This window comes from Cebidichthys violaceus, unplaced genomic scaffold (genome assembly GCF_023349555.1).
Source record: "Cebidichthys violaceus isolate CVI_PGR_0920_01 unplaced genomic scaffold, fCebVio1.0.p SCAF_3, whole genome shotgun sequence".
NCBI lineage: Eukaryota > Metazoa > Chordata > Actinopteri > Perciformes > Stichaeidae > Cebidichthys > Cebidichthys violaceus.
Window position 1 is genome coordinate 6349948 of NW_027176483.1, and position 22426 is coordinate 6372373.

General features: G+C 38.1%; 5 protein-coding genes across 5 annotated transcripts; all 5 read right to left on the reverse strand.

The window, feature by feature from the left end:
- Positions 1 to 539: 539 nt before the first annotated feature.
- bpgm (2,3-bisphosphoglycerate mutase) lies at positions 540 to 3777 on the reverse strand. The gene is made up of 3 exons (XM_068723957.1): positions 3701 to 3777; positions 2604 to 3226; positions 540 to 2191 (listed from the first exon to the last, which is right to left on the reverse strand). Exons 2-3 carry the CDS (start codon positions 3202 to 3204, stop codon positions 2016 to 2018), a joined length of 777 nt encoding a protein of 258 aa, XP_068580058.1. The 5' UTR covers positions 3205 to 3226; positions 3701 to 3777; the 3' UTR covers positions 540 to 2015.
- A 1857-nt stretch (positions 3778 to 5634) lies between these two features.
- On the reverse strand, positions 5635 to 7989 carry LOC137881967 (troponin I, slow skeletal muscle-like). Its single transcript, XM_068724199.1, has 5 exons — positions 7950 to 7989; positions 7698 to 7829; positions 6980 to 7069; positions 6686 to 6859; positions 5635 to 6173 (listed from the first exon to the last, which is right to left on the reverse strand). Exons 2-5 carry the CDS (start codon positions 7806 to 7808, stop codon positions 6087 to 6089), a joined length of 462 nt encoding a protein of 153 aa, XP_068580300.1. The 5' UTR covers positions 7809 to 7829; positions 7950 to 7989; the 3' UTR covers positions 5635 to 6086.
- A 2070-nt stretch (positions 7990 to 10059) lies between these two features.
- LOC137881968 (troponin I, slow skeletal muscle-like) lies at positions 10060 to 12694 on the reverse strand. The gene is made up of 5 exons (XM_068724200.1): positions 12606 to 12694; positions 12153 to 12284; positions 11945 to 12034; positions 10880 to 11053; positions 10060 to 10779 (listed from the first exon to the last, which is right to left on the reverse strand). Exons 2-5 carry the CDS (start codon positions 12255 to 12257, stop codon positions 10690 to 10692), a joined length of 459 nt encoding a protein of 152 aa, XP_068580301.1. The 5' UTR covers positions 12258 to 12284; positions 12606 to 12694; the 3' UTR covers positions 10060 to 10689.
- Positions 12695 to 15976: 3282 nt separating this feature from the next.
- Positions 15977 to 19087, reverse strand: LOC137881966 (troponin I, slow skeletal muscle-like). Its single transcript, XM_068724198.1, has 7 exons — positions 18697 to 19087; positions 17744 to 17880; positions 17582 to 17623; positions 17345 to 17476; positions 16768 to 16857; positions 16408 to 16581; positions 15977 to 16244 (listed from the first exon to the last, which is right to left on the reverse strand). The coding sequence occupies exons 2-7, from the start codon at positions 17798 to 17800 to the stop codon at positions 16158 to 16160; spliced, it is 582 nt and encodes a 193-aa protein (XP_068580299.1). The 5' UTR covers positions 17801 to 17880; positions 18697 to 19087; the 3' UTR covers positions 15977 to 16157.
- Positions 19088 to 19186: 99 nt separating this feature from the next.
- LOC137881969 (troponin I, cardiac muscle-like) lies at positions 19187 to 20556 on the reverse strand. Its single transcript, XM_068724202.1, has 6 exons — positions 20451 to 20556; positions 20218 to 20349; positions 20043 to 20132; positions 19792 to 19962; positions 19625 to 19715; positions 19187 to 19524 (listed from the first exon to the last, which is right to left on the reverse strand). The coding sequence occupies exons 2-5, from the start codon at positions 20320 to 20322 to the stop codon at positions 19629 to 19631; spliced, it is 453 nt and encodes a 150-aa protein (XP_068580303.1). The 5' UTR covers positions 20323 to 20349; positions 20451 to 20556; the 3' UTR covers positions 19187 to 19524; positions 19625 to 19628.
- Positions 20557 to 22426: the final 1870 nt, after the last annotated feature.

Consider the following 22426-nt stretch of genomic DNA (forward strand, 5'->3'; position numbering starts at 1 on the left):
AAAGCCTTTTTGAGAAAATTATAAACTTTGTGTGTCAGGGTGGTTTCTTTTCTACATCATTTCGCACTAAATTGTTTTGAATGTTTGGTAAGAAATGTACAATGACATCTGTAGTGCAGATGCCTGATCCATACAGTATACTGTAATATCTACCAGGGTACATGGTATCATTGCTGCCATATAGATGGGTCTATGATGTTGATGATCGTGTCCATTTAAGAGCGTTTCCATCCAATTAGAGGGTTTCTTCCTGGCTCAGCCTTACTGGTTTGGCCAAATTACAGAAATGTTTGAGAAATGAGGAGCCACTCCTCTGTGGTAACCAAACAGACTCAGTTGTTTATCGTTTCCAGTGGGCTCAAGGCAACCAGAATCCAAATTGCAGGCGTATCTGTACTTCCCAAACAGCATTGTTGTTTGTTTTCTAATTTGTTTCCGTTGCTCCATTACACAGTATATAACTAACTTCATAACAGTGTGACATCTGACACGCCTTCCTGTCTTGAAATGATTAAGTGTCGGATAAATGAAGCTTGAAATTGACACAAAATATTGAAATAAAAAAGCATGTTTAAGGAAAAGTTCATTTCCCTTTTATTTCATCATGCAGGCTCTCGTATGGTAAGGTGTGAACAGCAGGGAAGACATTAGATAATCCATGAGATTACAAATATATCAGTGTTTTCTTTAGTAGCTACAAATGTATCACCTTGACTTCCCTTCCCCCTTGTTGACCTAACAGACCAGTGTACAAAATTACAGAGAAACAAAACAAAACGAGACAAAAATGAGGCACAGTGCTGTACATCCACAAACAAGAGACACAGTACAACAGACAAGTAGCCGATGCCACACACAGTAGTAACATAACATGACCAGTGAGATGGTGGTGGTATAAGACATAATGTGCAGACTCAAAAAGTGGTTTGTAACATTTTCACGCATGTTAATAACATTACATAAGCAATATGAAATTGCACATGTATGAATTTAGTAATGGCATTTACCATTCACAGTTTCATTTAATTAGAACGGGGATTCATTTAAAAAAATAAATAAAATCTCCCCAAAAGTGCAAAGCATAAACCAGTTATCACCAAATTGCCACAGTGCTTTCAACTCAACCTATTGTTTTTGTTCACAGTTAATGTGCTGTATAAACCTCATGGTACAACAGCTTCAGCTATAGTGCTTCCTCTTACTGAGTGGACTATTTAACAGTGTGAGTAACTGTGACAGCAGAGGAGTTCAATGGTTTTGCATATTTACAGCTTTTCTGTGGCTCAGTCTTACCCCATTCCTGGAATGAACAGCCTGGCAATCAATTTCTAAGAGGTACGATTTGTTAATGGAGTGCTTTTATTCTCAAAAAATAAATCACCACAAGACCTGTTTGATGCTCCTTAAAAGAAGCTTTTATAAAAAGTAGCTGAATTTGAGCGTTACGTTAATACTGAAGGCACAAGGGAATACTCCTAAAGCTCATCAATGTAACAGAAAAGTTTCTTTTAGAAAGGAGTGTTTTTCTCCTCCTCTTTCTCCCCATGGGATATATTTGAAGATTTCTCAGCTTCACCGCATTACAATTAATCTGCAAGGTAGAGTCAATAGGTAAATAAATAAACAACCACTTTAGAGTCACCATACAGGCATAAGTGGTAACAGTTAGCTTAAACATCAGAGCTTACACAAAATACAACTCGACACAGCGCTGAAACATTTACAGTACAGTACTTCCTCTTGTGGGACCAGTCTGACCTATGACCCACTTTATGTATCCAGGTCAGGCCACTACTACACATACTTCACACCTTTCCCTTGAATCTTATTAACAATGTGCTGTTGTTATTGTAAGATGTCATATATTATTATTATTATTATTATTATTATTATTATTATTATTATTATTATTTCAGTCTTTTCAAGAATTTTCTCTGTCCCTGTACCTAAATAAAAAAGTGCGCACAGGCAACCAGAACAGAACTATGTTTAGTCTTACAGCCAGTTAAGTGTGTTCAAGTAGACGGTTTGGCTTTCCCCTGGTCCTCCACCTTTTTAATTGCCGCCTGAATCTTCGCCTGGTCTCCCAAGAGCTGTCGAGGTTTCACAGGCTTGAGGTTTTCATCCAGCTCAAGCAGCACAGGAATCCCTGTAGGTAAAGTCACGCTGGCAATATCCTCATCCGATATACCTGTTGAAATAAGGACAGTAATGTGAATATAACACTAAAGAAACAAGCCTACTAATATACATGAATGCTGTATTGAAAGCTTGTTGATAAATGCTCCATAATATTATGCAATAGTCCATATGGGTTAAGTTAAGGAGTGTCCTGTGGCACAAGGAGCCTCCAAAGCTTACGGGTGTGATGAAAGGTCAGCGTGGACTTAATAGCCATCGCCGAATGTAACATAAACTCGCTGGCCTTTTTACACAAGTTCAACTTTCCATTTGTGGAACTGAAAATATGTCCTACCCAATTCAATGACTGACGACTAGAAAAAGCAGCCTGTACAACAGCAGACTGAATGCATTTACTGCACAAACACAAAAGCTGAGAGAGCGCTGTTTAGAATAGCTTGGGTCAGTTCGGTATAGCATACCTTCCAGGTGTTTCAGCAGAGCTCTGCAGCTGTTTCCATGAGCAGAAATGAGCACAGTCCTGCCTTTCCTTATCTCTGGCACCACAGTGCTGTCCCAGTATGGCAGCAGCCTGTCCAACACCTCCTTCAGGCTCTCTGCTCGGGGAAGGTTCTCCTTCGGCACGTCACAGGTGGTGTATCTGCGGTCATTGTAGATTTCCAGGAAGTAAGGGTGGGATTCATCAATCGGAGGTGGACTGATATCATAGCTCCTTCTCCACAACTTCACCTTTTCCTCCCCATGTTGCAGAGCCATCTCTGCCCGGTTCAGGCCGATCAGGGAACCGTAGTGGCGCTCGTTCAGTCTCCAGGACTTGACCACGGGGACCCACTCCTGACCCATAGCCTCCAGCACCAGCCACGCTGTCTGGATGGAGCGGCTGAGTATGGAGGTGAACACCAAGTCAAACTTATAGCCCTGCTCCTTTAGGAGTCTCCCACAGTCCTGGGCCTCCTTCACCCCATCCTCGCTCAGCTTCTGGTCGACCCAGCTGCAGAAACGGTTCTCTTTGTTCCAGGCCCCCTCCCCATGCCTCAGCAGAAAGAGTCTGTACTTGGACATCCGAAGCACCAACAGCAGACACCTGCACACATTCAGCAGAAATTAACAAAACAGTTGTGCAGTCAGTGAAACACCAGGCAAATTATTTTAATATAATACCATTCATTTCCAGTTTGCAGTGTAGTAACGTTATCTCACTTAGTCACAGGTCAGTGTATTTTGCCGGCGAAAGGTTAGAGGTTGTCTTATGAGAGTGACAGGCTAAAGGCAGATAGCAGATAACAGACAGCAGTGAGCTAGCTGTATTCTTAGGCTGGACACAAGACAATGATAGACTGCGTTAGCAGAATAATTGTGCGAATATTTCATTGAATGGTGATGCACTGCTCGTCTGCCAGCCTGAAAGGATGGATGGACGCGTTGTTATGTAGAGTATACAGTTTATATTATGGCCGCTCAGCCCCAGCAACAAGACCAACGTTAAAAAAAACAGAAGTACAGGCATGTGGCAAAGTCTTCCCAAAATAATCAGAATATTGTGAAAATGTCGTCTTACCCTGTGTGCGTTTTAAATCCGGCCTAAAAGTAGCTGGAACAGTCGTAAATGTTCGGCCATGCACAGCAGTTGTTCCCGTGAACGTTGATGATTGACAATCGATCCCTCCAATCAGAGTGGCGGATATCACAAGTGGGCGGTCGCTTTAATCAAATGCTATGCCCATATTAGGAGTGGTAATAACGGCTGAGCACGTTTACCGTGGAGGGAGAAGGAGGGTAAAGGAGGGGCGTGACCGTCCACCAACCGTTGCTTCTCAAACATGGATGTATTGAGGCGGTACAGTCCGCGAGCCACGATTGGTGTTATGTTGAATGGGCGCTGTGGTTTAGAGGATTTGTGGTGTTTGTAAGAGAAGGACTGCAGTTTAAGACAACTTTGTTTAGAGCCAGAGGGAATGACAGTTTAACTCAGCTTTATTACCGCCTATTGATGCGGATGCGAGGTTTGACTGTGCGCATTCCTGTCATGTGATTTTTATTTCCCAGCATTCTATAGTGATATAGACGTATACCTTTTGTGGAAACCAATTGAGATTTAGTTAATAGATTTTTGATTATTCAAGTAAACACCTGACGAATCAAAGTTCTCCATCAGATGCATGCTTAAATCATAAAACATGCAGTATTGCTTTAAAACAGTCCCAATATGTGTCCTAGGTGTTAAAGGGAGAGCTACCACGATATTTGTATAAAAAAATCTAGCCTAAATTATGAATATTTATTAATATCTGACAATGTGATTCATTCGAGAGGTAACATAATTCTCTGAGCAATATAATTTATATTATATTATTGGAAATATAATTTATAACATTGCTTCTTCTCATCATGTCTAAGTTAAATGCCACATTAATTTTCAAGGTTTCTCACCTAATTTAACTTAATGAACAGTTGAACCCCAACCTGGGACGTAGGGTCAGGGGAGGCAGGTGAGGCAGAGCCTCGCCTGTCATCATGAAATAAAATAAATATTAATATTTCTCTACTGATCTGTGCTATAAATGTAATTTCTGCATGATTCCAATCATTTCAAGCATTGTTATAATCAAAATCGCTGAATTAGCCCATGTCCTGATCAAACAGAGAGGAAACAAGTGAGCTGTGCCTCACCTCAGATTGCGCAATCCCTCTCATTGTTTGTCACCACTGTAATATTTGTAGACACTTGTATTATATGTCCTTTCTTTACATAGAATAGGTAATGTATTTCACGTGTGTGTAGAACATATTTAGTGTTGCTGATCTGACATTAAACCGCAGTGAAAAAGCACTCAGGGGAGGCAAAGACTACCTCTGCCTCACTGAAGGAGGCGTGCGAGAGCCCACGGGTCGGGTTTATGCTTGTTCTGTCGTTGCTCTTCTTCTCCACTTTTCTTCTTCTTATATTTTGCTTTGACCACAAAAATGTAAGGTTATACAGCCAAGCTTAAAAATGTCTCAAAAAACAAGAACATATGACCAAATCAACAGCAATTCAACGTCGGACAGGTAAAGTAACCTTTTACGTGTTTGTTGTTCTCTTTATACATCCGTGGTTGTTACACAGATTATCGCGGAATCTCACGATTTTCGCGGGTGGCGCCCGCGAGCGCTCCGCTTCTGAAACGCTCCCGGTGGGGCAGTTAGGTGGGGCACGCGCTCCCGGTGGAATCAAATATGTACCTTACCTATGTGTGTGTAAAGAATGCTGATATGAAATATGAAAAACAACCAGTAGTCAATGTGCAAGCTGCCAATTGAATGGTGATTTAAGCTTCTCTATTGGGTTCATATATTTGTAAATCTGATTTATGTAGTGTCAGCGCCTCACCAGCCACGAACCTCACCGCACGTCACTGACCAACATAAGTTGCCCTGGAATCTGTATCTATTCAATCCATCAGGCTTTTTGTTCTTCTTCTCAGAAATACAAGTACACAGAAATGTTCTTCTTCATATTTTATATTGTCATCTAAGTTCATGATTCAAAAGACATACAATTTATAATTGTAGACAAATCTGCATTTTCTCCAGGTCTTGTCTGTTTATTAATGATTATGTCAAGCAGACGTCAGAAAGCAAGCCAGTAACATCACTACAGGTGACCTGAACAGCCAAAAGTGGAGCTGTGTTCATGATTTCATATGAATGCTAAAACTACAAAGGCAATATAGTGCTCTAATATATACATATGTTTTTCATAATACATCATGCATTATGTTAAAAACTATATGTATTGAATGAATTATGGTAAAGTTAAACTCTTTCACCATTGTCATGACCACAAACACTTGAAACATGAACTTGATCTTTACCTGATTCTCTGTCATTATGTTGTAAACAACAGTCACATGTTTCACTGGTTCCACCTGTTTCTGGAGCTGCACATTTATTCACCACAAAACCTACTGCCCAGCATCAAACAGCTTCTTCCTGCCCTCCATACCAGACATGGATTCCACGTTCTTACGCCAGTCAGTCACTTCCTCTTTCTGTGGGGGGAAAAGATGATCTTGGATCAGCTCAGTCCGACTAAAACACGACTGCTTGTAGCCCTTCTTACACCACAGACAGGCATTCAATGTTGGGGAATATACTAGGCTGCTTGTTATTACGAAAAGAAGAATGAAATTCCGTCACTGAACACTACTGCCTCAGATTCTGTTCAACTGCATTCTTACATCCTCCACATTTTTTTATATATACAATTAACACCCTTCTCAGGTTGTATCCAGTTTACTTTCTACTGCAAAAAGTCAGCAATTAGTTGTTTTTTTGTCAAATGTGTGGTCCCCAAAGTTCAGATGAAACCTGCAAACTTGATTGCAAACAATGTGTGATGATAAAAAGGTATTATTTTTTTATGTTTTTAATTGTTTTTGTGTGCTCGTGTGTTTAATGTACACAGGACTACTAGAAAAGCAGCACTCAATGAGCGGACTATCCTCATTAAATGAAGTGAACTGAATTGAAGTGACACCACAACATGTTATGCATTACTTACCTTCTCCTCCTCTTTCTTCACAGTCTTCAGGTTGGCCTTGAAGTCCACGGACTCTTTGACCTTAGCGCCCAGCAGAGCTCCCAGCATGGCGTCAGCAGACACCCTCACCCTCTTCAGAGCCGGTCGCTTCATCTTGCCCTTCAGCTCAAAGATCTTCTGAGACAGGTCCTGTATCTTTTACCAACACAAATGACAAACGCACCTTCAGCAGTGTCATGCAACTTTTCAAATCCCAATGAAAATTGTTTAAATAAAAGGATAGAACTCAAACTGTTATTCACAAGTACCGCTGACCTCCCTACTATTCTTCGTCACTTTAGAATCGATGTCATACCGCTCTTCATCAACCACATCAATTTTCTGGTGCAGCTCTTTGCACATATTCTGTGGACACAAGACACATTTCATTTATTAGACTTCATGGAAATGCTGACAGAGCAAAGAAACAATGCAACATAGAATACCACTCTTCACAACTCTCTCCTCCAGTACACCATGCTTTGTTCAACAAACTTTTTCGGGGTAGCACCCTGATGAAGGTAAGATGGCCGAAAACGTTAAACAAAGCATAGGGTGTACTGGAGAAGAGCTGTGCGTTGAAGCTCAAACAGGTCTGCACCTCAGTGTGTGCGCTCTCAAAGTAAGCAAATTGTTTTTTTAAATATACCATAATATTAATTTGTATAAATACATGCAGCGGTTCTTGTAGGATGTGTACAATGTGCAGCTGAATCCAAGGACTTTGCTGTTGTTGTCGTCATTTTTGATGCTTTGAGCACCACAAACCACATTACATTCACCTGGATTGTGTTTTGGTGTCAGCAGAAATCTAAGTGACAGATGTCTCAAAACCAATTGTTTGTGGCTGGATACCAATAGGAGTAAGTGTGGAAAAGTATCTTTTGTGAAGTGCTTGGACAGTTATGTGATTTAATGATGCATTTCTTTAGAGCCAAAACAAATAGAAATAAAGCTCCTTGTGTGGATTGATGCGCTTCACTGATAAACGTACCTGTAGCTCCTGCATAGACAGGCTTGACAGTTGAAGTTCGGGGACCCTCTCGGTGAGGGTTCTCTCTCGTTCATCTTTTCTAGCTTGAATTTCATTTTCCACCATAGTCATGGCCTTCTTCAGCAGTTTGGTCTGGTGCACATACACGTTCAGAATTACGCCCCAGCCAACCAAACAGTGTGTGGTTAACAGCACTTAAAGATTTGCTCAGCAGTACGATCCAAGACTAAGACACGGATACACATAAGATACCTTCAAGAACAGTCTGCGGGATGCAGAGATTTTGGGCTTTGGTTTCTGGAAAAGAAAACGTTATACATGTCAGATTTCTGGTTCAACTTTTAAAATATCCAACAGTACACAGTGAATGTCCCAGTGTTGGTTCTTCTGTACTGGTATGATTCAACAAAAATTCAGTTTTTACTCCCACAACTTATGCAATGAATTAATAACTCACCGAAGATCTATCCATTTCGGAAGTTGGCGTCCACATTTCAAGAAGAGAAAGAGAAAAGGTGCAATGTGTTACATTTGTTGAATGTCTTGTAGTAAGTTAGGGTGTGGTGGAAGTAAATGAGCCATGTGCTTACCCTTCAGTCATGGTTGCAGTTCTGTATGTCTCCCCCCCGTTAACTCTGTCTCAAACAGAAAGGAAAAACACAGTTATCTTTTCGTCTTTGTTTTTTAAAGGAAGAATACACATATTTAAAAAAAAAAGAAGCAAAATGCATCACTTCTAATTGAGGAATATATATACAGTATGTATGTGTGTGTGTGTGTGTGTGTGTGTGTGTGTGTGTGTGTGTGTGTGTGTGTGTGTGTATATATATATATATATATATATATATATATATATATATACACACACACACACACACACACACACACACACACACACACATACATATATATATATATATATATATATATATATATATATATATATATATATATATATATATATAGCATAACACTTTCAAACCATCACTCTGAGTGTGGAGCGGATCGATGGTATAATATGTCGACTGTGGAGGAACATTGTTTGTCCCTCGTAAATTAACAACTGCTGCTGTGTTATCTGCTGTGATAAATTGCCATCTAGCTTGTCGGATATTCAAGATGTATTGCCTATTAAAGATATGATGCCAAAAATTAGACACACACATATATATATATATATATATATATATATATATATATATATATATACATACGTATATATATATATATATATATATATATATATATATATATATACATACGTATATATATATGTATATATATATATATATATATATATATATATATATATATATATATATATATATATATACATGTATATATATATATATATATATATATATATATATATATATATATATATATATATATATATATATACACACATACCATAGGTTGCAGTGCAGTTCCATAGCAGAGCACCTTTAGACAATGTCAACGGTGTGTGACATTGTCTAAAGGTCAGACCTACAACTTAAAAAATACTCTCTTAAACAAAGCCTAAAATATTCATAAATACCAGACAAGTAATCAATCAATACCACTGAGGGCAGGGTCCATGTTGTATATGATATCAATATTTTTTTACTTTTAATTTAATAAGCAAAATTCTTCAATTCCAGCACATTACAGTGAAATGAAACTACACAATTATAAACAATTTGAAAAAGGTTGCAACGTTAATGAAATCCACACTGTTATGTGATGTTAATAACTTCAGCCAGCTGATCTCAAACCTGAACAAAAACAACCTCCTACTTGACTCGCATGTGAAGAGTTTCTTTTGAAAACATTAGATATAGCTTTAATAAGATTTTTTAAAAATGACATTCAGTAACTTCGTTGAAAGAAATTATAACAGAAATGAACATAAGTGCTTTTTTAGAGGGGAAAGATATATCTGCCTTGCTTTTTGAACACAGCTGAGTAGCATCAGTTTTCTCAGTTCATAGCAAGAGTATTGTAACAAAACGCCTTCATTTGCTCCTCATGTTCTGTACTATTTCAGAATAAAAGTGCTTACCTTGTACAGCAGGTGACAAATACTCACCGGCGTCTTTTTCTGAGACGAGAAGGGCAGAAAGAAGGTAGATATATAGATTCCAGCGCTCATGTGAGTGGCTCACTAAAATAGACCCTCTGTCCTCACCATTCTTGCTCTGCGTCTGTATGAGGTGTGAAATCTTACTGGGTCTCTCCGTTTCTGACGCTTCCTTAGTCTCTTCCGTCTTTAAAGGAGCTTTAATAATGTGTTAAATAAAATTGGATCCCACATAAAATGCAAAGTGATTATTAGATCACAGAGTGGAGGAAAACAACAGCCGGATTGTTATATTTTTATTGAGACAAAATCGCTGGTTTCATGTTTGTATCAAGTACAAATTCCAAATATGAAGATAACACACTTTTCACTGCAATGACCTTAACAAAGAGTGCAATCTTGCTGTCTAATTTTTGGCATCATGTCTTTAATAGGCAATACATCTTGAATATCCGACAAGCTAGATGGCAATTTATCACAGCAGATAACACAGCAGCAGTTGTTAATTTACGAGGGACAAACAATGTTCCTCCGCAGTCAACATATTATACCGTCGATCCGCGCCACACTCAGAGTGATGGTTTGAAAGTGTTATGCTGCCACCACAAGGCTGCAGAGGAGACCTGCAAGCATCCACTGCATCACTAATACAAAGCAGGCAATGACACGACACTGTTGAAATCAGTATCAGCGTACTTAGAAAATTGTATTTTGAACATAATTTAAAGACCACTTGAATTCTAGTCCCTCTTTAAATAAACAATATCTGTTGCTTTTCCTTTATTTCTGTAAGATTACAACAAGCAAGACCATCCTGGTGTAAAGGGTCTTTGTCCTACCTGCAATTCATACATTGATATAATATAGGTAAGACGGTAAGTAATGTTAAGAATTAATTATAAGAAGATGATCCCTTGATCAAATGTTTCTTTAGTTGCCGGAGGCATCAAACAGCTTCTTCCTGCCCTCCATGCCAGACATGGCCTCCACGTTCTTACGCCAGTCAGTAACTTCCTCTTTCTGTTGGAAACAGATCATATCAGAGACAGTCGGATCATTGCAACCCAACATAGCCGGTACCTGAAGGTTTCTGAGACGCTAAAGCAAAAGCCAGGTTTACCTTTTCCTCTTCCTTCTTGACTGTTTTGAGGTTGGCCTTGAAGTCGATGGACTCCTTGTGTTTGGAGCCCAGCAGAACGCTCAGCATGGCCTCAGCTGAGATCTTCACTCTCTTCAAAGTCGGCTTCTTGAACTTACTCTGTATCTCAATGATCTTCAGGTTCATGTTGTGTATCTGGACGGGGATTCAATTGATAGAAAGATTGTGAGTCAAGTGCACCATATAACTCATGAACACAATGTAGAGGGAAGCTCCCAAGATTCTTAGATTTTTTCCCCACCAGTTTTTTACATATATGGATTTATGAACACTGGGCTTTAACAATATGTCTACTTGTAATTAATCCATAATTGAAAGCTGAAAATTTGCTATTAATCTTATAGTTAGATTTTTTTTAAATCTCAATTTATGGTCCTTTTATTAGGAACTATTAACCAAATCTTGCAGTCTTCCTCAGCTGATATACTGTAGGTCACCTGGATGAAGCGAGACGTGGTTAAAAGCTCCAGAAAAACAGCTAATTAGTGGACTTTGAGTCTAACTAATTCTATAACTATTTAGATTTTGTTTGTACACATTTGTTCAAGTAACCAAATCACCTTTGAAGCTCTGAAAGTTTGGACCAACCAGTTTACAGTCAGAGAAACCCTACGACTTTATAAAACAAATATTATTTTTTTAAATAACCATTACTGGAGCAAATAAATAACATATGCAAAGAAAACTATTTTGAATTGCTACAGATGCTTAATAATCTGTGGTTAGAAAGGACTGATTGCTTAAAACCAAATGTTTGATATATAGTCAACCTTGCCTCAATGTATTATTGATCTATCTATGAAATTGAATATGAATGACAGTGCTTGGGGTTTTATTTTTCATGATGTCAGTGTTAAAACACAATTGTTGTGTTGAGTTCCAGCATGTTTGGTGCTATAACAAAGTCACAGAGTGCATCTTTATCCATATCCTTCTGTTATGTCCTCATGCAGCCACATGGAGGCGCTGTTTGTTCACATATAGCGGTGTATGTTATGACCCCCGTCTTCACAGTGAGCAGCTCACCTCTACGTCGTTTTTGGACACCTTGAGGCCGATATCATACCACTCCTCATCTACAACATCAATCTTGTGGTGCAGGTCTTTACAAATATCCTGTTTTATAAAAAAAAAAAAAAAAGTAGAAGACACCATCTTGTGGAATCAGAATATTATAGTAAACTAGACAGAAATATAATGAGTGTACTCGGAAGATTTGGATAAAGTTAAATACCTGAAGGTCTTGCAAAGACAGACCAGACAGACTGAGAGGAGGAACTCGTTCTCCCAAAGCATCTTCTCTCTCCTTAACTTTCTGCTCCGTCTCCTCCTGCAGCATCTCGGCAGCGATTGTCAAAAGTCGGATCTAAAGAAAATATCAAAATAATTAAAAAAAATCAAATTTGATTGGGCTCTCTAGACAGCAAAAATTCACATAAATACGAGAATTTTCAATCAATTTAAGTGATAAAACTTGACCATAAGAATGTCACATCCTTTAAGAATATTTATGTATATATACTGTATATATAGCACGTATGTACACTGTATGTATCGTGCATTTCTCAACACACTTTATAACTATTTTCTGAGGTTTATACAAAGAGCATCAAAAATGGTGGACTCTAACATCTAATTCTTCATAATAAATCAATTTAAAAAACATCGCAAATAAAGAAAGACGTACCTTCAACCCCAGCCTTCGAGAGGAGGAGATCTTTGATTTTTTCTATAATTCACACATAAAAAGCATTTAACACCCTCCATATCTACTATGTATGAACAGCACATTTGCATATATGATCTTTTAAATTGCATTATTAGATAACTAGATGACTGAGAAAAGAACTCATTTCTAGATGTTGTGTGATAAATACTCACAGGTCTGTTGGAGCATTAGAGAGAGAGAGAAAAAAGCATGTCAACATATTTACATGATTAAAATCAATACATAGTTTATCAGTATACTTTGAAGCTGTCAATGAACAACGGTTATACTCACGGTTCAGCCATGGTTGTCTTAAATTCCGGCACTAGATGTGGAAAAAAAAAAGTAAAAGATAATGAAAAGTCTCTTTTCTGTGAAGTTTTAATGCATTTAATTCTAAACCGAGTGAATTCACCTTTAAACAGCTGTTCAAATGAGCTGGATCTGGAGATCGATTCACTTTTTAACCTCCCTGGTCAAAGTATTTAACCCACTCCCAACATTCATTGGCCCAATAAAGCCGAGCAAAGTTATTTATTGTTCACTCATCTGTTGCCCTCGTACAGTTTAGGGCCGATTGGAATATTTTTTCGTAATTCACATTATGCATTCATTGCATTACATTTTGTTTACTTTATTGTGGTCAACTTTTGTCACTGACATTACATATTTCAGTTATAATAACTATACTTTTTATTATTATTATTTTGCTCATTCAAATAAAAATTCTCCAGAATTAAATGTAATATAACAAATTTAAATACATATTATAACTAAATTGAATAAGAAGTTAAGTGCAGTCTTTGGTTTGCTGTTTATATGTATATTATATGTTGCATTGTTACAGAATACAGCTTTAAAAATGACTAACTATAAAAGCACCGTGTCATTAGCAAAGTTTGAAAGTGCAGGATCAGCGGTCGTGTTAACATAACTGACAAGAGCCTCTGCATAGGTGACAAAAAAGTTGAATGGTCAGATAATCCACAGGCATGTAAACTGACAATGTTCAATTAGCTGTGACTCTTAATCACCATGATATCCAAAAAACAAAAAAAAGTGAAGATAAGACACTCCTCTGAATGAGACACTTTAGATTATAAATGAACTGTTAGTAACTGTTTTAAACTTGCTCCTGCATGCTGAGAAATGTATCCTTATTCACAGAACTAAGCTCAACTCTTTAACATGCACACCACACCAAGTCTACAGTAATCCACAGTGAACAGAACAAAAGCAACTCTGTACCTTATTGAAGCCGAACAACTCCTTGAGCCTCCAAACTGAAGGAAAGTGTGCGTGAGGGAGGCAGCAATCGACTTTCTGAGAGAGAAAAATCTATCAGATTTATAGCGGCGGTGCGAGTGTGAATGGCTCACTAAAATAGACTTCTGTCTGTCCACCAACAGTGACATTTACTGTTGCACATAGCATCCCCACCATATCGTACGGCAAAGGAGGTAATAAAACTTCATTTATGGGCCCAAACATTTGGCATCTTGTGTTATTTTGACAACACCTGTTGGTTGAAGTGACAGTGAGAATTTAAAGAGACATCATCCACTGACCCACCGGTTGCTTGCTGAGTCGGAGTCACACATTCACATTTGACCAGGGTCAGCTTGTTGGAGTTTGGATACAGTTGTTAAGGACTCAAACAGAAGGAAGAAAACAACCTAGAGGCATTATTCTTTTGTTCGGCTCCTTTATTTATAGTCCAAGTTTGAATCTGGACTACGTCAAGATGTCCATCTATAGGCATATCATATGTTTTAACCCCCGTATAAAATATCTGCGTCTCTAGTGACCACTGTGATCAACTGTGTGACATTGCTTTGTTCATGCCAATTTACAAATTCATCAACAAAATAGAGATTAAAACGTTGATAATTAATAAAATGAAGCTTTGTTGAGAACTTGAGACTTTAAATAGTTTTGTCTCCTTGTAATAATTCAAATAGAGCTCTTGTTTTACTTTTAACCACATCATCACAAAAAGTAAGAAGCATTGTCATGTTCGGTGCACACCTTGCTGTACATTATTATCAACACTCCATAGCATTTGTGCGACGATGACAGACTTTTATAGCCTGATAACACGTTACAGGACCACCTTGGAGGTAAGAAAGCCAAATGTTAGTCAGGTTTTATTTAGTGGAGCAGAGGAACAAAGACAGGTGCTTGTCAGGACTTGATGGTTTGTAAACTGAGCCTGCCAGAGTTCAACCTGACATTGTTGTAACAGGGAGTCAAATGGCTCACAGGGCTACGACTCATGCCCTCACGTAAGGATCGGTAGGCAGCAAACGATTAAACAAGAATAGTAGAGTACAAACCTTGGGTCAAATGCTATTTTTAGATCCCTTCTTGCAGAACTTGCTTGAGTATTCAAGCTACGGGTTAGACGAAGAATGGCTCGAGCTCCAAGAACACTAGAGCCTACATTTCCCATCATACATCCAACAGCATCTTCTTGGGATGCAGCATTCACGCAATATCGACAAAACCTCCTGTCATTATGACCCAAGGATGTTGATGCTTGATTTCCTCCAATGCTAGCCTTGTAATCACTTCATTGATATTAGTCAACTTCACACCTTCAGTTTGTCACACAGACTTTCTGTCACCAAACCCAAGGCAATATAACCCTGATGACATCACTATGAGTTCGCTGACTTTATGTTTAAGTCGGTGGAGTTCCCCCCATGATACAGTATGCTTTGTGTATCATCACTGGCCTGTATGATTTACCACGTTAAAAGGGTTAAGAGAGTTACTAATACTTTTAGATCAAGACTTAAAGGGCAGCAAACACTAAATGCCATCCTTTATTCAACACACTGGATGGAGTTCATTGTTACTGTATGACTAGAGATGCAAGCATTTTGCTGAATAATCTGCTGATTATTTTCTGGTTTCATTGATTTATCTTTTGGTTACAAAAATATCAGAAAACACTGAAAGGTTTCCAGAGATTAAATGTCTTCTAATGTCCTGTTTCAGATGAGTCCCTACCAGATTTTTGTTTGTGTCGATTAACAACTTGATTAAATTGTAATATTTTTTTAGCAGAAGTCAAAGTGTTGATTGGTACTGTGTGCTCTGGCTGCTCCCTTGATGCTTCACTGAGGGGTTTATTGCAGTCCTAAAGCTGCGACCTCTCTTATTTTTGGACGTTACTGTGAATTTTACGTGTCCCTTGATTTACAAAGGTGATTTAACAACTTTGTTCTCAGCTGCTGCTGTTGACAACCTGGATCTATTACTGCCATGGCTGATAGGTCCCAGTTTGGTGGATAATCAAATAGATATTTAAAGAAGAAAAATGGGGCATCGGTTTTCTGTGTTGATCAGAAGTATTTATTATCAGGAGATGAACTGGTCTTTTCCAAACATTTCAAGATCAAGACACACAGCAAATCTCACTATGTGCTTATGTGATGAACACTGTTGTGAGCAGTGACGGTAACTTTATTTTCCTCTCTGTTCCGGTCCACTGTAAAACTCATAGTGAGTCTCTAACATAGACATCTACTGTCCGGCATTAAACAGCTTCTTCCTGCCCTCCATACCAGACATGGCCTCCACGTTCTTACGCCAGTCAGTCACCTCCTCTTTCTGTTCATGAGAAGAAAGTGATTCTTAGTGATGCTGTACATTCAGAAGATACCGTAACCCCAAAGTAACATGAGCAATACCAGCAGCTTCAAACTAAAGAGTCAGCCGAGTCTGACATGATCTTGAAAACGTAAACACAATCTGGTGTTATAGCCGTACTCACCTTCTCCTCCTCTTTCTTCATCGTCTTCAGGTTGGCCTTGAAGTCCACCGACTCTTTGACCTTAGCGCCCAGCAGAGCTCCCAGCATGGCGTCGGCTGAGATCTTCACCCTCTTCAGAGCCGGTCGCTTCATTTTACCCTTCAGCTCAAAGATCTTCACTGACAGATTTTCAAGCTGCAAGAAAAACAGCAAAAAACTGTAAGTAAAGGCTGTGCAACATAACCACCTTAAAAATGGTAATAAATTGCGATGGAAATGAATTAAAATCTTTATATCATCATATGTAATCATAATTCTCCATTGTTATGAATAACAGTGAACTCATTTATTAAGTGAAAACAGAATTCAATAAACATGTACCTCCTTGTTATTTTTGCCCACTTTGGAGTCAATGTCGTAGCGCTCATCATCTACCACGTCAATCTTATGGTGCAGATCTTTGCAGAGAGCCTGCAGACAGACAGGGAATCACATCAATCCTTGTATTGTATTGTATTTATTTATTTATTTAATCTATTTTTGTTGTATTTGTTTTTGTTGCTATATGGACTCATGTGTCTGGAAATAAAGTTGAATATCATATTTATTGAACATTTAATGAGAACCCTACAATCCTCTGGTAGGTTGCACATCTCAAACTCAAAAATTATGGGTTTTTTTAGGTTTACACTAATTAGTGGTTACTTGTAATGTATTTAACATTTTAAATAATGTTTCTAATAGTATGAGTTATTAAAGGTTGCCCTAAATAAGACTCACAGGTAAATGCCCAAATATAACATAGACGGCAAGGCATCTCTCCTCTAATGCACCTACTGCATACAAACATACTATACGCACGTCATCTGTGTACATCAGAGGGATGCTTGCATATGGAGCATTTCAGCGAAGTTGTTGCATTGTAGTATGATTGGCAGCTCATGCTGTGACTACATACCTGAAGGTCCTCAATGGACAAACCAGACAGCTGAAGTGGAGGGACTCTCTCACTCAAAGTGACTTCTCTCTCCACCTTGATTTCCTCCTTCTCCTTCTCCAACATCACAGCTGCCATTTTCAGCAGTTTGGTCTAAATTGAATAGAAAGTAGTGATTAACTTTGGGGCGCAGATCACTTTTGTTTTGTATTTGCGGTGAATTGTTGAAAGTTGTAGTAAAGACGGAGAAGACAATACCTTGAGGGCCAGTCTGCGAGATGCAGAGATCTTTGATTTTTTCTACAAAGGAGCAGTTGAGAAAAGTTTTTAGCAGTAACAGTGATACAAAAATACATTTTGTATTGTAGCTTAGTGTAGATTTTCTTGAGCTTATCTGCACTAATAACATAGCTAACTTACCTGTCTGTAGTGGACATTATGACGTTGGAAAGGAAATGAAATAAGATGAATCAACATAATAAAGAATTACATTTTACAGATACTGATTTACACAATGAAAAATCAAAACTTACCCCTCAGACATGATTGGCTTTTGTCTGTAAAAATAAAGTAATTCATTACTATTCAATACTAAAGTAAATATTACATATATATATATGTGTGTATATATATATATATATATATATATATATATATATATATATATATAATCAGAATATAGTAACAGTACAAACATGCAGTATTCTTCCTGTTTAACATTAATGCACAAGATGTAATGTAAAAACAGTAACATTTAATGTTTAATATTGAACCACTTTTTCTGCTACTGTTTATTCACCCGTTGTTAAATGAGTCATCAAGACCTCGGTATGGTAATATACCAACATTAAGTCTTTAAATTAGCAACACAGCATGTGTGAGTGCTGAAGATTATTTGAATGATATTCCTTTTTTAATCCCAGTTGGAGTCGATCCATTTAACAGGGCAGCCAGAATAAGAACCAAAGTCAGAAATTTCTTTTGACAAATAAGACAAATAAATATAACAAAATGTAAGTGGATCACCTTTTTAATGAAAACTACTTCCCAGTAGCATTTGTTAAAATTATTCAAATGAGACGGTCTGCTGAAGTGCATATATCCGTTTGAATTACTTGATGAGTGAATTTAAATGGATGATGGACTAAATAGCCTTTGCATTAAATGCATATTTCATAACAAGTAGATATACATCTTCTTTTGTTCTCTTTAAGATCAAAGTGTTTTCAGTATTTTACAGTAAATGCATGCTGGTGTTTTACATCAGCATAATATGGTTCCAGCTGTTCTTCCAGATGATGCAACAGGTGAAATTGTCTAATTGTCTTATATTTTCTTAAGCAGCACAATCATAATCATAAGAATCAACATACCTTTCTTTTTTTTTATCCCTGCAGAAAACCAGTTGAGGTGAGCAGTGTCTGTCTCTTAATGACAAGAAGAAAACTTGTCAAATTTAATGGCTCCTGTCGCGTCCTGTGAGTGGACAACTAAAATAGCCTCCTCTGTTCTGACAGCTAGTATACTGTACTGTATATCACTTCTACATGCCCCCCCCTCAACACCAGGAGTAGAGAGTCGATCTATCCAATAACATCACTATCGCTGTTATTGGATAGATCGGAAATAAAGCATTACATCTGGAAATTTGAGATAAAGCATTACATCTGGAAATTTGAAATAAAGCGTTACATCTGGAAATTTGAGATAAAGCATTACATCTGGAAGTTTGAGATAAAGCATTACATCTGGAAATTTGAGATAAAGCATTACATCTGGAAATTTGAGATAAAGCATTACATCTGGAAATTTGAAATAAAGCATTACATCTGGAAATTTGAACAAACCAAAGAAACTAAGCAGTGAAATTGTTGCGGTCGTTTAATCAGCATCACAGGTTTTACAGACATCTGCATGATACAAATAGTGCACTTTAAAAGACAAACTCATAAAGATAGTCTATTCTTTACAATTTCAATATGTAAAGGGAACAGTATACTATACAAGTTATATGATTACATCCATGGCGTACTGTGGTATTTTTACATTCATTAAATCAAGGTAAATTAAATTCATTAAATTGTTTTAATACTATATAATCTAAATAGTGCATTTATTTAATCTTTTACGAGTCCCTGTGGTTGAAAAAACAGTTTCATTTCATCCTGAAATGAAAACTTCTTCCTTGAGTTTACTGTAGACTGAAATAAAGACAAACACAGGGATTACATATATATTTTTAAAAAACATTTCAACCGTAAGCTCTACTTTAGGAAAGATGATGTGTTAGTGACATGGCACCTTCTTATTGTGCTGCATTAAACTTCTTCTTCCTGCCCTCCATGCCAGACATGGCCTCCACGTTCTTACGCCAGTCAGTCACTTCGTCCTTCTGCAAAGATAAAAGATAGATGTAATCTACTTAATCATGCAGTTTCTCACTTTATGGACGGATGTCCCAGCGTTACCTTTTCTTCCTCCTTCTTCACTGTCTTGAGGTTGACCTTGAAATCAGCCTTCATGAGCTTGGAGGTGTCGGAGCATGCACCCAGCATGTCGTCTGTAGTTTTCTTCACCCTCTTCAAGTTGGGCCTCTTTGTCCCTTTCAGCTCAGAGATCTTCTGCATTAGTGTCTGGATCTGTGCAACAAACACACACTTCAACATCCCGATAGGTCCGTAAATATATGAAGAGCTTTTTTTATTCAGTTTCACTGTACCTCTGTCTGATTTTTGTCTACCTTAACCTCTACATCATAACGAACTTCGTCTACAACATCGATCTTACTATTTAGTTCTTTGCAAAGGTCCTGTAAAGAAAAAGAAAACCGTCAAGATGTTGTAGAATAATATTAATGACCGAATCAGCTTGATTTAATAATCTGTCAGGATTACCTTGAGCTCCTGGGCTGACAGACCTGACAGCGTCAGTGCAGGGAAGCACTCATTCACAACTCTTTCCTTCTCAAGTTTCTTCTCTTCCATTTCAGCTACCACCATAGAAGCTGCCTTCTTCAGCAGTTTGGACTGTAACATAGTAAGGCGTTAATAAGCCTGGATGAAAACTAAAGCGGTCTTTGCACAAGTGGCATACGTGTTAAATACTCGGCCTAAAGGTCTAGACCTACCTTCAAATACAGTCGGCGTGTTGCTGAATATTTTGGCTTTTTCTGTGAGAAAGACAAAAATACTTTTATACATCAATTAGAGTCATCAGTATAGATTTCAAATGTCTTTTGGAGCATAAAAACATGTATCAATCATTCTAAATCAATGATCATTAATTGATCAATATTGATTCAATATTGAATCAATTAATGATTGGGAAAGAAATAATGTTGACTTACCGGTCTTCATCAACGCGTGACAAGAAAAGTAGACAAGAGTTATAAAAATAGGTTCTTATATAATATAGAAATGATGTACGTCGTTGTGGCTCCCTCTAGAGATCAATACTCACCCCTCAGACATGTCTGCAGTTTATGGTTCCTTTGGAGCAGAAACAATAAGGTTTATTAACTCTTTTTTAATGCATTGCATATTTTTGATACTACTCCACATATTTTTACAGTTCACACTTATAGATGATCATTATGAGCATTTATCAAAGTCTCAGTAGTGTTTTCTACAGTTCATGTGATTGATTAATCCAACTAGTTCCCAGTTTAATACATTTAATTTGTCTAATTATCCTCAGGGGCTGTCAAATACATTTTAGTGTTCCTGCAGGACAAGATAATCCTTTCCATTGTTATAAAAGAGCTGACAAGGAGCCTGTTGCTCAGCTATATTTAGCCACATTGCCACCATGCTTTGCTGCTCCCAGCAGCTGCTGTGGCCTTGATGGTGCCAGAGAAAGTTTTGGCAGCCAAGAGACAAACAACATCAGACCTGTGGAGATAAAACAGTTCTCAATCCCAATCCTTTAGGATCCACAACACGGCTCATTTTTTATTTTACTCTTTTATTTGGATATCGTCCAAGCATAAAGTGAGCCATCTCCTCCACTGTCTCTCAATTTCTTTCTTCTCTTTGTGCCATTAGCTTTAAATCTACGATACTTCCTATTGTTAATGAGTTGAACAATAGCATTATATATAAAATACTAGATGTAGGTGTTAGAGAAGGATGAAAGCATGTCAGTGCATCTGACACAGCACAGTAATACGTCCAATTTGAATTAAGCCAGTCTGACAGGGTGCGAAAGTCCAGATAAATAACAGCAGACAATTACAAGAAGCCTGCAGCCTTGCCCCTCCACCCAGGAGATTGCCACTTCATAAGAGCGACCCATCATCACTTATCACAACGGCTTTTCGTCCACAACGACGGGTCAAGCGTGCCGTTATCAGCCTTTAATACTTTGGCAGGCAGTGCAAGCCTCAAGTTACGAGGATCAAAAGATCTTCAAGCAGCTTGAGATGTCATCGAAGCAAAAGCTGGAAAGCTGTGTTCGTAAAGTTACTTTGAGACCTTGACAAAAGTGACGACATAGCAGGGATTCCCTCACATAAATACCAGCCACATTAGATGTGTCAGGAGCATGCTGATAAGTCGTCTTCATTACTTTCTGGATTAAAGCCGGATTCGACTTTACCCAAACGTGGCTGTAAATGGCTGTAGAGACTTCGATAGCTGGGCTGCTGTCAAGGCACGACGAGAAGTTAATCTTGCAATGTAAGGTTAAGGAGCCCCCTGTAATGTCTATAATAAATCTGATTGACTTTTATATTCTTGTAATAAATAGCAACGGTTGATCGCTTGATATGAAACTTACCTTGAAGATGAGAATCAGAGAGGGCAGCGACAGGACTGAGTCAGGAAAAGAAAAAGCACTTCATGATTATTAGTGAAAGATTTATGTTTTCAAAGTCTCATGTGAATGGCTCGCTAAAATAGACCCCCTGTCCACCTGACAATTGCTGCATCACAGGGCAACCCTTTTTGATTTGCCCTCAACCCGTGACCCATTTATCGCATGCGATAACGTTGCACAAGGGCACAACTCACACGTCCCTCGCCTAACTGACAGCTGACTCTCTGGAGATATCAGGCGCACTGAGCGTGTTTGTTTTTTTTTAATTTGTGTCATGGGGTGTTCTGG